At 45.2% G+C, this 17,646-nt stretch overlaps 1 protein-coding gene across 2 annotated transcripts in view; it reads right to left on the bottom strand.

Moving 5' to 3' along the window:
* Positions 1-653: 653 nt before the first annotated feature.
* LOC129188392 (guanine nucleotide-binding protein subunit beta-4) overlaps positions 654-17,646 on the bottom strand; it is a 28,488-nt gene continuing 11,495 nt past the window's right edge. For both annotated transcript variants that reach the window (XM_054788828.1, XM_054788827.1), the window contains 9 exons: positions 12,914-13,091; positions 12,633-12,671; positions 11,321-11,427; positions 7,099-7,162; positions 6,829-6,991; positions 6,497-6,563; positions 5,986-6,187; positions 5,494-5,710; positions 654-4,580 (listed from right to left, as the gene is read on the bottom strand). In XM_054788828.1, coding sequence (XP_054644803.1) covers positions 4,474-4,580; positions 5,494-5,710; positions 5,986-6,187; positions 6,497-6,563; positions 6,829-6,991; positions 7,099-7,162; positions 11,321-11,427; positions 12,633-12,671; positions 12,914-12,970 — 1,023 coding nt within the window. In that variant the 5' untranslated portion in view covers positions 12,971-13,091 and the 3' untranslated portion in view covers positions 654-4,473. The remainder of the gene's footprint in view (positions 4,581-5,493; positions 5,711-5,985; positions 6,188-6,496; positions 6,564-6,828; positions 6,992-7,098; positions 7,163-11,320; positions 11,428-12,632; positions 12,672-12,913; positions 13,092-17,646) is intronic.

Here is a 17,646-nt window from a genome sequence, read left to right on the forward strand (position 1 = left end):
AGTACACAAAGAATAAAAAAAATAAAGTCAGAAATTTACAGGAGTAGAGTAATAGTAAAGTAATATACTCCAATGAACTTTTTTCACATTTTTTTTTTTTTGTACAAGTCTTATCTAATTTGAATGTAATAAAGTTTTAATTTTACAAGAAAAAAAAATTCTAAAGTCTGAATTTTACCAGAATAAAAGTTTTACTGGAAAAAAAGGAAAAAGTGTGAAATTTTAAGTAATATTTGTTTATATATTTTTTTAATACAAGAAATTAGTTTAAGAATAAAGTTGTACTTTATTCTCTTGTACAACAGTCAAAATGTTACAAAAATAACAAACAAAAAATGCATAGGACAAAGTCTGGAGTCTGAATTTGACGAGAATAAAGTTGTATTACGGGGGAAAACGTACGAGAAAAGTTGAATAAAATAATACAAATCCTGAAAGAAAGTCTGCACTTTTTGTGTTCAGTTTGAATGTAATAAAGTTGCAGCTGCAATTTTACTAGAAATAGGGCCTGTTGTAAAGTACCAATTTGATGAGAATAAAAAGTCGTATTCCAGGAAAAAAGTCAAAGCAATATTATTTTGGAGAAAAATAGTCGGAAATGTACAAGGCTAACAAGGGTCAAGGGTTACAAGGACTTTTCCCCAAAACCACAATTAGACAAGAAAAAAATGTCGCCAGTCGGGTTGTTGACAAACATGTCAATAGGTTGGCGACATAAATGGGTCGGCGACATAGGCAGGCTGTTGACTTAAGCGAGTTGTCGACTGATGGATTGGCGGCATAAACATGTACACAGGTTGTCAACATAAGCGGGCTGTCAACATAAGCGAGTTGACTGATGGATTGGTGACATAAACATGTAAAAAGGTTCCCGACATAAATGGGTTGTCAACAGACAGATTGTCGACATAAGCGGTTGTCAACAGACGGATTGGCGATGTAAACATGAAAAACGTTCCTGACATAAATGGGTTGTCGACATTAACAGGTTGTCGTCGACAAACATGTCAATAGGTTGCTGACGTAAGCAGGTTGTCAGCAGACTGGTTGTGGACGTAAGCAGGTTGACATAAAGGGCCTGTGGACATAAACGTGTTCCACTGTAAGAAGCATCCAACCCACAACGTGAACTTCTTTGTTCAAATCCTTTTTTTATTGGTTAGAAGAAGTGATGGCAACATATCATATCACCAAGACACGCTACATTCAAAAACCAAAAGCAAAAGAAAGAAAAGCCAAAGAAAAAGATCCCGTCAGCGTGAGAGAACGCTGACGTCACAGAGTCGCTTCCGGCATGAAACGATAAACAAAATGAAACAAAAAAAAAGATTGGTGACGAGACGCTGCTTTTGAAGGACTGTCGGCATTGAGGCTGACACGCGTGCACGTGAGTGCACGTGTGCGCCGTGGTGACCAAATAGAAAAGTATCAACGTTGACGTGAAAGCACCTTAAGTTTGGCCTTTTCCGCACCAAACACTGAAGGAAAAAAGTTAAAACCACGCGAGCTCATTTCCACTTGCGCCCGGACCGATCCATGCATCACTGCTATCGATACCGACGTGATAACATTGATAATTGAGCATTTATATGATGACTGTCAGTTTTATTTGTGGCCAACAGAACAAAAGCAACTGAATGAATTCCTTCAGGAGCACCTTCTTGGACTTTCTTCTTTATTCTATGTTCTTTATTCTACGTTCTTGGACTTTCTTCTTTGTTCTATGTTCTTTATTCTACGTTCTTGGACTTTCTTCTTCATTCTATGTTCTTTATTCTACGTTCTCGGACTTTCTTCTTTGTTCTATGTTCTTTATTCTACGTTCTTGGACTTTCTTCTTTGTTCTATGTTCTTTATTCTACGTTCTTGGACTTTCTTCTTCATTCTGACTGCAATCACGATCATGACAGCTCATTTCGCTCGTTGCCAGGTCTTCAACATTTTCAAGTAGAAAGTGTCGGTATCGGCGATACTGCCCCTGTAGTTGTGTGCTGTGCTGTCGTCCAGGCCGACAAGTGGAAGTGATATTTGGAGCCATCGGCCAACAGACAAAAAGATGAATTTGTTTGTTGCGGAAGCGGCGGGACAAAAGGCTCTGTGCGCTAAGCTAGGCTGCTAAGCTACATGCTAAAGCCCTCACGGACGCTCCTTGAAAGCGTCACGTGCGTGCAGTGTTTGGGGGGGGGGGGGGGGGGTAAAAAAAGACGAGCTCAGAGTCCTCTTTTCCCACAGACATTCCCGCATTTATCCATCCTTGCCTCAAGGTGGAATATTGTGCTTTCACACAACGAGCGTGTCAAGTTGCCCCCCCCTCGCCAATCTGTGTGGGTGCCTTTTACACAGAGCAGCTACACAGAAGGAAGCAAAGGAAAAGGTGGAAACTGCCTGGTTGGCTTTGTTCCCTTCCACACAGGACAGCAACAGCAAGACAACAAAAAGGCAGAAGAAACGTCAGCTTCCAGAGGCGCCACCCTCCTTTGGACCCTCCAAGGCAGGAAAGTGCCTGGTAAATTTCATCCTGGTTCTGTCGGTGCCGTTTACACAAAACAGGTGAAAAAAGGGTCCAACGGTTACGAGCTCAGAAGGTGGAATATTGCCTGGTGGCTTTCGTCCCCTCATGAAGTGTCGGTGCCTTTTACACAACAGCAGCATAGGAAAGGATGGTGTAAAAGGGGCGTTTGAATGACACCCTCCCAAGTAGAAAAAGGCCTGGTCACATTCCCCTGCTTTTGTTCTGTGTTGGTGACTTTTCCACAGAAAAAGGCAGTGCTGCTGCTGCTTGAGCTGTTCAGACAGAACAGCCAGAAGGACAAAGACGGCCGTGGAATGGGGGGGTCTGGTACAACCTCTCAAGGTGGTTGAACATCCACGTGAAGAAAGGCAGCAGGACGGTGGCGTCTGCAGCAGATTTCATGTTCTTATTCTGCGTGGGGGCCGTTTCTACGCCGCCGGTGTGAAAGGGGCTCCGATACGCCGTCCTCAGGCGGATCGATTGCCAGGTCGATTTCCGACCTTTATTCTGCGTTTGGGTCCTTTGATACAGAAAAAGGCTTAGATTGGAAAACCACCTGCTTCATTTCCTCCCTCAGTGGTGCCTTTTACACAGGACAGCAGCTGTTGGCTTGCCCAGGCTGTGCAAAAGGGGCGTCTGCCAGAACCTTTAGTGATAAACGTTCCGCAAAGCACGACTCATCAGAAGATTTTGATAGTCGGGATGCTCCGATCGATCGGCCAATTTCCATGAAAGGACCTGTTTTGGAGCAGCAGGAGACCTTGGACTTGTGCTAACCTTCACCCCTCCCCGGCCAACAGCACTCATCATAACAAGTGGAATAACGCACACATCATCCACGTGATCGGCTTCTGTCCCTTCACTCATGGATGATCGGGATCGGTATCGATATCGGCAGCATAAAACCCTGATGGGAGCATCCCTGTAGTTAGTGCAAAGAAAGCCTGTTGCCAACCTTCTAAATAGACTTGAACATGATTAGAGCCCTGTAGACATGAAGTAACACCCCTATAGTCCTATTAGCCAATACAGTGGACATGAAAAGGAAATAAGACATGACAGCATTGGCAGAGTTCCTTCTTTTAAGTGAACATTACTGACCCCTAGTGACCAGCGTAGAATCCTACATATCACGCCTTTGTGTGGACGGCGTCTCCCGAACGTCTTCTATTTGTATTGGACTTCATTAAGCCACTTTTACGCTTCATTTGGGCCAGAAACACACCAAATATGACAGATGCTTTATGGGATGGAGCCGAGCAGGTACCGAAGGACGTTTGCTGTTGCGTTTTGGGATGCAGGCACCTGAGATGACGCACGACAGGTCCAAGCATCCGACAAGGGAAGGAAGCTTCAAGAGGGCAAAAAGGAAAGTGAAAGTGAAAGTAAGTCACATTGTACAGCTGGGGAGTGTATTAGTTGCTTTCTGCCTAAACAAAACAAACTAACAAACAAAGTGTTGCGTTTTTTTCCTCTCCATTTATGGCACACGAGTTGACATCCATGAAGTTCACACCTGCTTGGAAACCATCCTTCAACTTAGTTGGAGTGCTGCTGAAGAGTCTCTGTAGACCTCCACGTCCTACGTTTGGGCGCCCGTCTTCCAAATGAAGACTACTACGGAGCGTTTGTCCTCCTCTTCTACACACGCACACACGTTGATGCTGCTGTTGAAGCCACTCGCTTGAGTCCACGTGGGAAGAAGTAGAAATAAAACAACAACCCTCAATGCTGTTCCCCACGTTAGAATAGACATGACTTCATAGACAGCTTCCTACTAGAACAGGATCAGGTTTGGGCAGGGCGGCTAACTCTACACTTCATTCACTTCCAGGGTACGCTAATTGATCCCTCGTCCACGGTGGTGGCCAAAGCTTGTGTGTTGTCTCACAGCGCTGGCACAGCGACTGGGGGTGTGGTGATGGAGATGGAGATGGAGGACAGCCAGCTTTGGGGCGGGGTTAGTTCCAGATCCGCAGGAAACTGTCCCAGGAGCCGGTGGCCACCGCCATGCCGTCCTCCGTCACGCCCAAGCAGCTCACTCGGTTGTCGTGGCCTGCTAGCACACCTACGTGACGGGAAGAAGAAGAAAGGGTCAAACACAAACATGTCACCCTGACGAGCCACAGCTGAAGCTACGGCGACATCCGCCATAAGTATTCACATGTCCACTTGTCCCGCATTTGGTTCTGTTGCAGCCTTCTTGCAGGCACAAGTATTCACAGCCATGAAGCTCCAGTTGGAGCTCAGGCGGATCCTGTTTCCGTTGATCATCATTGAAATGCTTCTGCAGCTTCACTGGAGTCCACCTGGTTGCACATGACTGATGATCTTTAGAGGCATCCAGCAGCCTTGTTCCCAAACGGAATAAAGTCATTTTCTTCTCAAAATCACTCTCAAAACATCTCTTTTTTATGTTTCAAACATATTAAAAAGATTTTGGTTTTTTTTTTGTTTAAATCACATGCAAAAGTATTCACAGCCGTCTCGGGTGCATTCTGTCCACACTGATCAACGCTGAGATGTTCTAACTCCACGTGGCTGGACACCGTGTGGAAAGGCACACACCTGTCGAATGCATGATGACCAATTATGCAAATTAGACAATTGTATCATTACGTGGCCCTCTGTCGACCAACCACTGCCACAGATAGATCGCAGTTCTGTGGGGAATACCGATGTACGCATATTAAGTGAGAATGTGCATGTGCACTTTTTCCACATTTTGTTACAGCCCTGATAAATACATTTTTCTCCACACAACACCTCATAATGACAAACAACAGAAGAAATCACATGTGCATAAGTATTCAAAGCCTTCAATTTGTCCACATTTTGTTTTGTTACAGCCTTATTCCAAAATGGAATAAATTCATTTTTCTCCTCAAACTTCTACACCCAAGACCTCATAATGACAAGAAAAAACCCTTCATAAATCACATCCATGAGTATTCAAAGTGAAAACGTGTCTCCGCACGTACCTGCCCGTTCGCCTTTTAGAGTGTCCCAGACGTTGCAGTTGAAGTCGTCGTAGCCCGCCAGCAGCAGACGGCCGCTCTTGGAGAAGGACACGGACGTGATGCCGCAGATGATGTGGTCGTGGCTGTACATCATCAGCTCCTGGTCGGCGCGCAGGTCGAACAGCCTGCAGGTGGCGTCGTCTGAGCCCGTGCCGAAGGCATTTCCGTTGGGGAAGAACTGCAGCAGCAACAACAAACAATCAACATCAAATGATAGGTACAGTCATGGAAAAAATGACTAGAGCAGGCATTCAAATGAATCAATCGACTGAAGAAACAAGGGTGCTCTCATCATTTCGTCCATGACTGTATGGTGCTCATATTTTGTGAAGAGGATGCTTGTCTTCAGTGAGGATGTTGTTTGTCTGTGTGACTTACGGGCTATCTACTTCATCGTCTACGTCTATTAAACACAATAGTAAGAAGCAAGCTACGTGCGTGCGTGCGACTCACGCTGACAGCGTTGATGTCGGACACGTGGCCGGTAAAAGACTGCCTGCACATGCCGTCACGAATGTCCCACAGCTTGGAGGTGGCGTCGCAGGCGCCCGACACAAACGTCTTGTAGTCCGGGCTCAAAGACAAGCTCATCACGTCGCCCGTGTGGCCGGTGAACGATGTGGCCTGCTGGCCTGTCTCGATGTCCCACAGCGCACTGCAAGAGAGAGACAGCGAGAAAGTGTGGCCATGTAAACGGCCGAAGGCTTCGCTACACATGTCAAACTTGCTTGTCAAACAAGCCTGGGGCTCTGCCAACTCTCCGTCAGTCAACTACAGACGCAGCATGTATCGTCTTCAGCAAATAGGCTAACGGAGCATGTTAAAATGTGAGTGTAACGCTAGCACTTTAGCATCACAGCTGCGCTGGTGTTGCTAATGTTTGTGTCCTCCAACGTATGGCATCTACGTATTACACTGGACAAGTATGTAAAACGTGGAGCAAGTGGAGAAGGTGCACACCCACCAGGTGGTGTCTCCAGAGCTGGTCAGGATCTGGTTGTCATCCAAAAAACGACAGCAGGACAAATAACCTGGAGGACGACAAAGATTCATGTGACGTTTAGTCATGTTTGCATTGCTCTGACTACACAAACATGATCTCATCCAGAAATGTGTGTGTGTGTGTGTGTGCGCGCGCGCACGAGAGGCAAAAAGAGTCGATGCTGCAACGCTGCACTAATGCATTAACATGTCCAAGCACTTTTAAGCCCTAAAAACGGCCACAAGGTGCTGAGAAATGCATTTGATGAGAGCTCAGCAGGGATCATTCGATGGAAGAGTCTTCGTTTTGCCCACCTGTGTGTCCGGGAAGCTCGCGGGTGACGCGCACGTTGCCCTCCCGGGTTTTCAGGTTGTATATGGAGCAGATGTTGTCCAGGCCCCCGCAGGCCACGTAGTTCCCAGAGGGGGCGTAGGCACAGGTCATCACCCAGGAAGAGCGCAGCGGGATGGCATGCATCTGTGGGTGACAATGGTCACTTGCAGACAAAGAAATAAAAGATAAAAGCTGCGCTAAAGGTGAACGTTGTTCTGTGTTAGCAGAATAGAGTCCATCACTTCGCGGACCTTATTTGTGGTGTAGCTGTCCCAGATGATCAGCTTTCCATCTTGCGAGGCACTGACGAGTAGCCTGCAAGAAATACAAGAAGAAAAGATTAGGCGCATGTCATGTATCATCACAGCCGTAACCTATGGTGCATGCATGGTGTGCTGTCCAAGCAAAGCCAGCCATCTACGGTGTACTGCAGTTGCAGTCCTGATGGAAGGCAATCATCTCGTGCAAGCGGTCCGCGTGTTACGACGCACTCCTGTACATTATTAACGCTGTTCAAAAAGAAAACACGTGCAGCCAAAGAATACGTAGTCACACGTCACTCTAGTTCCCTTCATTATGTCTCCCAAGGTGGGGTAGAATCTTATGGTGGAAGTGCGTCCAAGAAAGGAAAGTGAAATTAGACATTGCAAAAATGCTCAGATCACGACGGATGCAGATGATATCTTTGAAAGGATCTGCTCCTATGAAATAGACAATGATAACTAACTTGCTTTCTACATCAAGCCAGCCTCTCCCTCCTTTGCAACGCCCTTGCCAGTGTGCAAGACAACCACAGGGATAAAAGTAGGGAATTGTTATGTTTTTTTTATCTTTGTATTCCAGTATGTGTCTTACAGTGTGAGTGACTTCCAATGAATTATGGGTATAGTAAGTTCCAACTTCCGTCGCTGTGGTAGGAACAAAACTCTTGCATGGACCCGAGGACCTCCTGTACTCCCTTTCTCTCTCTGTGGTTTCGCTTTATCTCCATGTTGTTGTGAAAGTAAACATCTATCGTCAGGGAAAGTAAAGAAACGGCAAACGTGAGAAATCCAGACGAGGATGAGGACACAGAAGTAGAGACAACAGGTGCGGAAACACCCTGATCATGTCTCCTATTTTGTAGGGAAAGCAAGCGGCTGTACGGGCTGTGCGCCAAACAAGCGGCGAGGCACCAATCGCAAATGTCAGGAAGTGTGTACTAAATAACCTCCTGTTGGATCGCACGCATACACGCATTCTTCATCTGCACACAAAGTGAAACCATGTTAAAAATACTCCAAAGTGGTTGCACAAGATAGAAAAATTGATTGTGGAATTCCCCAGAATCAGAAAGTCTAGGACAAGGATGTCCAAAGTGCGGCCCGGGGGCATTTTCGTCCCGCAGCTAATTTTTATATACAGTAATCAGTCAACACTTCACTCAATCCCGGTTTTTCAAAAACATGAATTAGTAAATCATCATTGATGGTGGCTAAATACGGCCAAATATGACTTTTTTGACAAAAATGTTATGTTTTGCATGCAAATGTTATGCAAGTTCAGCATTATCAAGCATAAAAATGGCTAATTGAAGTAAAATACAAATACAAGGCGTTGAGAAGACGCATTCAAAGACGTTGTAATGATATGCAGTATTCTATACTGGTCACTAGGTGTCACTAATGTTTCACTGATAGCCGGCCCGAGAAGTACTCTACAAAAACCAGTAGTAAGAAAAGAAACAAGGAACTTTCCCAATGCTAACATGCGTGGGTCTATATTATGTCTAATTTTTACTCTTATGTTTACTATATTGGGTAATACGAGTGTAAAGTTGACTATAGGGGTGTTACTTTATGTCTATAGGGCTCTAAAAACATTTTCTATGCTCTAAATGCGTAAATATTCCAGGAACCCTACTTTGCTGGAAAAGATGAACCGTGAGAAATGTGTAAAAAGAAAATGTGTCATTATTAATGGGACATAACACACTCGTTTGCTTATACTGATCTACACTAGATTGGTTTTTAGCATCTTTAATGCACAAAACGTATCCTGGTGGCCCCCGTATCCTTCCATTTTTCTGCATGCAAAGTTCAGGGGAACCCCTGATCTAAGGGAACTAAGCTTCATGCATCACATGTGGGAAAAACAATACTGTTCATTCTTGGTGCAGGGGTTAAAAACGCAGTTTGCACATTTTTAAGATGCGCCAAATCCTCATGTTTAGTCTGATTTATTAGCACTCAATAGTCCAACAAACTGCATCTTTAAGGGAAGATGAAACAAGCTGCGTTCACTGCTGTGGTCTGTGCCTTGCAAATGTTAATCGCTGTGATTGTAATGGGGGAGTAAGGCTGTGCTAACGCTTGGGAAGTAATGGGGGAGTAAGGCTGTGCTAACACTTGGGAAGTACAAGTGGAGGTGCCAGTGACAGTCACTGATGGCGGTATTAGTCATGTTAGTGGTGGTGGTGGTGGTGGTAGTAGCCGTATTGCCCCACACCTGGGACTCCCCTCACTGGCCCAGTGCATCGCATTCGGAGACAGATGGACAAAGAGAAAGTTTTAGAAGCCACAGGTATGCAGATTATAAACACACACATACTGTAGCATCTGCAGTCATACAAACCTGGAGCAAATATTACAAATATGTCACTTTCCATTTACAGTCAAACTTGTCTAGAGCGGCCACTAGAGGGACTCTGCAAAAATGGCCGCTATAGACAGGTAGCCTCTATAGACAGGTTGGCGTCCAGATTGAATGTTGACCAGTAGAGGAAAAAAAAGAAAAAAAAGGGAAAAAAATAATAAGAAGAATGTTGACCAGTAGAGGGCACTGCGGACTGCGGATAAAAGTTGTACAGCACTACTAGGCTTGTTATTATCATGGTTCATGGTTTTAATTCATCCTGAACATGCATATGAGTCAAACAGTAGCACATCACATAGTACAATTCACAATTTTGCATGTCCAAAAAGGAGTAGGAAGAAGCAAAGCTTATTTAATCCTACCCCTCATCAGTTTCACATCAGTTGCAATACATTTATTCACCTCTTGTTCTTCCAAGTGTACTTTGTAGGTCTACATGACAATGTAGTGCAATCATAGCCAAGGTTTTTACTTACTAAAAGGAAGCTAGAGGCTTAATAATAACTGATAGAATATATCCACGACCCACAGAACAAAGCTGTGCTAGTAATGTCTTACGCTTGTTTTTAATATTTTACTTTTTATACGGCAGAGTGTCATTACAGCTTTAGTTCATCAGGAAGTGACGGTGGGCGTCCCAAGCAGGAGAGCTAGGCTCAGTGCTAGCTGTGAGTTTGGAGAGAGTTGGGCAGTGTGTTTATGTTGGCGTGGATGTAAAGTCCTGCAGTGTTCCCTGCTGTTAATAAAGCCATTAAAGTGCATCGGCGACGTGAGTCTCTCCTTCCCCACAACAAGCGGCATTACAGTATTGACACACATTGTGCACATTGTCTCACACCAGGAGAGACAATGTTACAGGCATTGGCTGGACAGCTATGTAGTGGGGCTTGTTTAACCTTTGCCTTGTGGGCAAGCAGGAAGGAGAGACGATGCTGAGAGATGTGTGTGTGTTCTGAGCTGCTGTCTGGTGGCCGCATTCAAGAAATAAAGTTGGCAGAAGCAACAGGAGAAGTTTCCTTCTTTGCTTCGGAGCTGAATAACACTGACAAGTTAACAGACTAGTAGCGAACGGAAAAGAAGACGGCTTTGTTTGTGTTGAATACAGAAGATGAGGACTTTGATGGATTTGTGGATGAGGATTGATGAAAAATAACGTGAGTACATTCTAAAATACGTCAATTAAGTACAACCCAACTCAGTTTTGCTCCCGCTGCCACATGCATGCTAGCGTATGTTTTTTTTTATTGTAGCGTCGCTGGGAGCACGTCCTGTTCCCAGCCTACTTTGCGGTAATGTTTTGGTGCAAATGCTCTTAAAGTTACATGTTTGACCAGGAAATAGCAAGCTCAAAAGAAGATGGCTTTTTTATGTGGAACAACTGACAGTTTGTGTGGATCTTGTGAATGATTGTGACTGAGCTAGGACTCAGTAATTAAAGTCTACACACGACGACTTCATTGATTGAAAAACGAAACTTTTTCGTGCATGAAGCTTCTACTTGAGTTGGTAATTTGGCCGCTATATGCGGTCAGATATTGACCAAGGGAGACAAAATGGGTGGCCACTGGCCGCGTTAGACAGGTGACCGCTATACACAGGGTCTATAACATGTACATTTGCTGCGGGGGATTTTTCAGTGGCTGCTATAGGCAGGTGGCCGTTCTATAAAGGTGGCCGCTAAGACAGGTTTGACTGTATTAGAAAAATAATCTCAAAATGCATTTTGAAGGCCATCCAAAGTCCCCGCCCAGTTAAAAGTCAAATGCACTTAAAGGAAACAGACAATTCAGGTTTATATAAGAGCCAATATTTGCATAGTGTGAGGAATAACCACACTACCTGGAGTCACTTCCCCAGTGCATTGCATAGATCTTGGCCAGGTGGCCCCTGAGAGTGCGCCTCGTCCGCATCTGTATCCGGCCCACCGAGTCCAGACCAGCTGTGATCTGCCACAACACAGGAAGGACTGTCAGCGGTTACACACACACACACACACACACACAACTACAAACTACAGATGCTCCGATCAGGGTTTTACGCGGCCGATTCCAATACCGATCATCTATGAGTGAAATTGGCCGATACCGATCACATAGATTACATGTGCATTTTTACATTTATTTATGATGCGTGCTATTAGCCAGGGAGGGTTGGTTAAAAGTCAGGACAATTCCAGGGTCAAATGGCCAAACGGACTGGAGCATCCCTACAACAAACGAACACGCAGCACGGGATGCTGGTGGAGGTGGTGTGGAAAACAGCAGCAGGGAAATAGTGATCCAGATTTGTTGGCAATGTCTGGAGAAATAGATCAGCACACGGCGTATCAGTGAAACCTCTGCATGTGAACGCCATGCAGTTTGTATACATTGGAAACACCTCCAACGGGCAGCAAAAAAAATAAAAGCCATCATAAAATGATGGTGCGTGATGATAGGCCAGACTTGCAATCTTACCATCACATGTTCTTTGTTGAAAAATAGAAAAAACGTAAATAAATCCTGTGGCAACGAGGGTTGGGTATCCTTTACATCATTATGTCCATCGCATGAGCGTCACTTCGTAGATGTCTTATGACATCAGTCAACTCCGCTCCTGATTCGCTCTGGTCCCCCCTGGTTCATGGTGAACAGACGTCTCAAGCTACACACGGACATGCAACTTGCATCTTTCTTATTCTGACGAGGGATGAACTTCAGCAAGGCAGCGGCACGATGCCTACATCGACTATCACAAAAGTCATACGTTCACTTGTAGCGACTAGCTATGAAGAAAAAAAGCCAAAGTTGTGTTTTTTTGCCTTTTTACAAAATAAAATAATATATCAATCAACCAAAGTGACCCCTCTCATCCTTGGATTTTCAGTAAGCGGCCCTGGACGGACCAAATCAATATGACGCAAGCACAAAGACTGCTTTGGTCCACAACATATCAGAAAAAAGGCAAAAATGTCCATCAATATTTTCAATTTTAATCATTTTCAATTTTTTCTTCATAAAAAAAAAGCCCAAAACAATAATCCAATACCACAATAGTTGTCGATTAATCATCGACTCGTTGTTGCAGCTTTATTCCGTACAATTTGTGTAGCAATGGCTGCAAAGATGACATTGTGCTGTCACGTTTTCCATGCCACAACGTGTTTTCTTACCTGTGACAAAGTGGAGTCGCTGCAGGCTTTCCGGGCATCCTGCAAACAAACAAGCTTGATTTTATTTTGACGAGTACCACGTGCACAGTGTATTGATGAATGAGGTCAAGCACAGTCATCACACAAAAAACACCCCCCACCAGGCAGACAGTACGTGGCATGCGTCATCGTCTCATCTCAAAGAGCCTGCGTCACTGCTTACAGCGCGCACGTGTGATGATGACGATGCTCGCACGCACGCACTCTAACATCATACACGTGAGCGCACGGTGTTTCCGTACCCGGATTTGATTGCGTAGCTGCTCCGCCTCCTGCCGCAACTGTTCCAGCTCACTCATTGTTCCTCAGATGTGTTCAGGTCACACTACGCTCCAAAGGCTGACTGGGCGACCCTCACACGCGCACACACACACCCACACAGGCACACATACACACACGCACGCCCTCACCAGCTGATACCTGCAAGAAACAGCGAGAAAGGGGATAAATGTAGCAGGTAGTACTAACACAGTACACGCATCAAACAAATACACTGCATCCTGTTCAGGAAGCAACTAAGGGTGGAGCAGGTTGGGGGCCTGGAGGGGTTCTGGCTCTTCAAACAACCCCAGCATGGTTGAAGAAGGCCATCTGAGCAGGCAGCTCTGACCTTTTCCTGAGATGTGTGTGATGCTTGAAATGTGTCCCAGTTAGGACAAGCACACAAAAACACTTTTAAATGAAGCACAGTGCAGGGATGCAATAGTCAATGTAAAAGAAAATACCACCACTGTGTTACGACACAGTACACCGGCTGATCCAAGCACCGATCGCTTCGGTACCAAGAGCAGTTTTTGTCGTGCTGTTGATATTGCTACATTGTTATTGTTATATAATTTACTAAGTCAGGCACACGGGAGGGATTTGAATGACAACCGACGGCAGTTTCTGCTGAAACAACTTGTTGACAAGATACAAGATACAAGAGAGTTTTATTGTCATGTGCATAGTAAAACAGCAGTTATACCATGCAATGAAAATCTTATTCTGTTCATTCTCCCAAGAAAAGAAATAAAACAAATGAAAGAATAAGAACATAAGAAACATAAACACATAAACATATATACCAATAAATTAAGCAACAACAACAGAAGAGACATTAATACAAGCAAATAATACAAACAAACAAATAAACAAATAAATAAATAAAGTGCTATGAGTGTGTGCGTGCGGCGTGTGCGAGTGCTTCGTTGAGGAGCCTGATGGCCTGTGGGTAAAAGCTGTTTGCCAGCCTTGTGGTCCTGGACTTCAAACTCCTGTAGCGTCTGCCTGATGGTAGGAGTGTGAATAATGAGTGTTGTGGATGTGTGCTGTCCTTGATGAGGTTGTGTGTTCTGCGTAGGACTCTAGATTTATAAATGTCTTCTTCATAATTTGTTGGGTGTTGTGAGACCAGGTGAGGTCCTCGCTGATGTGTGTGCCAAGGAACTTGAAGGTTTTCACCCTCTCCACCTCAGTCTCATCAATAAACAGGGGTCTATGTGGCTCCTTTTCCCTTGTTCTTGGGTCGATGATCATCTCTTTAGTCTTATCTGTATTGAGAAGGAGATTGTTATCACGACACCAAGCTATGAGGTCCGCCACCTCTCTTCTGTATGATGTTTCAACACCACCAGTGATCAGTCCGATGACTGTAGTGTCATCCGCAAATTTAATGATGCTGGTGTTGTTCTGGGAGGCCACGCAATCGTAGGTGAAGAGCGTGTAGAGGAGTGGACTCAGCACACACCCCTGTGGGGTCCCAGTGCTCACAATTCTTGAGCTGGATGTGCGGTTGTGGACTCTGACTGACTGGGGTCTGCCTGTGAGAAAGTTAAACACCCAGTTACAGAGGGAGGGAGACAGGCCAAGTGTGAGGAGCTTATTAGTGAGTTTGTGGGGGCTGACTGTATTAAAAGCAGAGCTATAGTCTATAAATAGCATTCTGACGTATGTGTCCTGGCCCTGTAGGTGAGAAAGGGCTGTGTGGATGGCAGTGTTGACTGCATCATCCGTGGACCGGTTCTGGCGATATGCAAACTGTAGAGGGTCCACAGTTGCCGCCGGGATGCTCTTTTTGATGTGGGTCATGACTAGTCTTTCAAAGCACTTCATAACAATAGGAGTGAGTGCTATAGGGCGATAGTCATTCAAGCAGGTCACGTTGCTCTTCTTGGGTACGGGCACTATGGTGGTGGACTTAAAGCAGGTCGGTACAGATGCTTGTGCAAGCGACAGGTTAAATATGTCAGCAAGCACATCAGCTAGCTCTGATGAGCAAACCCGAAGTGCACGTCCTGAGATGTTGTCTGGCCCTGCTGCTTTTCGTGGGTTTGTTTTGTTTAGAACCCTGCGCACATCAGCTGATGTCACCATGAGAGGTGAGTCCTGTGTGCTCCCCAGGTTCAGCCACCCTCTCTGCTCATCAGGAGTTTGGGTGTCAAAGCGGGCATAGAACTCGTTCAGCTCATCTGGAAGTGTGGTTTGGCTGGACGTGGCTACGCTACTCCGCTGTCGATAGTCTGTGATGTGCTGGAGCCCCGCCCACATGCGCTGAAGGTCTGAGGTGGAATAGTAGCCCTCCAGCTTCTGTCTGTACTGTCTTTTGGCCTCCCGTATGGACCTCCTCAGGTCATATCTGGCCTTTTTGTAGTCATCGGCGGTGCCCATGACAAATGCAGTCGAACGAGCACGTAGCTTAGCCCTTACATCACAGTTCATCCACTGTTTTTGGTTAGGGTATTTTCTGTAATACTTGGTGGTGGTAACAGTCTCTATACATGTGCTAATGTAGCCAGTAACAGCAGAAGCATATTCATCCAAATCAACAGTACAATCTTCCCTCCCCGCTGCAGTTTTAAACACATCCCAGTTTGTGCAGCCAAAGCAGTCCTGAAGTACTTGATCAGTTTCTTCATTCCACACTTTAACTGCTGTACGTACAGGGGGAGCTTTTTTAAGAAGTTGTCTGTATGTTGGATAAAGGAATATAGAGATGTGGTCAGCCTTTCCAAAGTGGGGTCTTGGAACAGCCTTCAAAGCACCTTTCATGTTGCTGTAGACTTGGTCCAGGATGTTATTTTCCCTTGTGGGAAAGCTCACATGCTGGTAATATTTGGGGAGGACAGTCCTGAGGTTACAGTGGTTGAAATCGCCAGATATAATAAATAAATAACACCCACAAACATACAAGAAAAACAAGAAAGAAAATAATCATATGGAGTGTCTGCAGTAATGCGGTCGCTGTAGCAGACACACTGTTGTGAAGAGATACCTTTGGCATATGCGCTCGTGCCTGCGCACGTACATACCTCTAAACACATGGAAGCATGTCAACATTAGTTGAGCTCATAGAAACCTTTCTCCACAATTTGTCCTCTAATTTGTGATCTCTCTCACCCAAGATCTCATTCGTTCCATACTGTCAACATCCTGAATGATTTCTTTCCCCATCCAGCGATTGTTGGAGGTTCTTTTGACAATCATTTTTCAGTCACTGCTTCCTTGCTGCCGGCCAGTGACATCTGCAGTAAATATCTATCCCCTCATCTGATACGGTATCTCTTAAGTACAGCATCAGGGATGCTCTGATCGATCAGTATTGGCTTTACACCAAAACATGCACCAAATTCAATTCAACTTAGTGTCAAACAAAACAAAAATCCTTTCACACAAATAAAGACAAAAAAAAAAAAGAAAAAAAAAGACAATCCCCTCTAACATTTTTTTTTTTTTTAAATAATGGATTTGCCAGGGGCCCTTGAAATTGTCTCACAGTGCTCCTGACCAATAACATCATAATATCATAAATACATTGAAAAATGTACAGTTCATCCATGTGATCAGTATCGGTACTGGCCCATCCCACTCGAGGATGATCGGTATTGGAATCGGCAGCATAAAAGCATCCATCCATCCATTTTAGATACCGCTTATCCTCATTAGGGTCGCGGGTATGCTGGAGCCTATCCCAGCTGACCTCAAGAGAGAGGCGGGGTCCACCCTGGACTGGTGGCCAGCCAATGGCAGGACACATACAGACAAACAAGCATTCACACCTACGGACTACTCTTCTAGAGTCCCCAGTGAAGTTAACATGCACGTTTATGGACACACGGGGAGAACATGCAAACTCCACACAGAGATGGCATAAAAGCACGGCTGAAGCATCGCGGGATGGCACAATTTGCTGTATCACCCACCCCTACACTGCACTAACAAATGCACTAACGTGGATGGGGCTATTTGCTGGATACAAACTGTGCACTTAAGATATAAGATATTTTCTGTGCATGGTGCCTTCATCCGCTTTATGTGTCATGGCTGTCTCACACTCACACACACGTGATGCATAGAGGCGTAAGAGGACGGAGGATATTTCATTTGGAGCATGTAACAGATGAGGATGTGACCAAATGGATGTCTGCAAGTGTTATTCTAGTTAAACATTCTACTTGTGTGAATGTCCATTCATGTGCACGTAGCCTCTTTCTAGACCTTGGGGAGCCTGAATGTGGGTCACACAACACTTAGAAAGTCCCCCCCCCCATCTGAGATTAAATTTTCACATCCATTTTCTTTCTATAATTCAACAATTAGAGTCCAGGCCCAGGGCCCCCCTTCCTCTGCGCAGGGGAATCATGCAAATGTCAGGAGTTGGAATGCGTGCAAAGGCTGGGAAATTGTCACACAACAAGCTGCACTTCAAGTTTGGCAAGTTGTTACACAACGCATACGCCGGAGAGGCGTTTGATGGTAACGATCATCGGTGCGGCCAGACCGTCACATTGTTTCGGCTGCCCAGGAGACACGTCACGCTCTCCACCAGCTGACGTAACCCCAAGAGAGGCTCTTGGCCTTGGATCAGCTGTGACGCTCAACAAGGTTACTGCCAAGCCCTGGAAGTACACAGTGTCGCCCAAAGCACCTTTCAGACATATGGACGCTGATGACATGAGTTTTATCATTTACTTATACGTGTATGGGACATAAGCTA

The sequence above is a fragment of the Dunckerocampus dactyliophorus genome, chromosome 10, assembly GCF_027744805.1.
Source record: "Dunckerocampus dactyliophorus isolate RoL2022-P2 chromosome 10, RoL_Ddac_1.1, whole genome shotgun sequence".
NCBI classification, from domain to species: Eukaryota; Metazoa; Chordata; class Actinopteri; order Syngnathiformes; family Syngnathidae; genus Dunckerocampus; species Dunckerocampus dactyliophorus.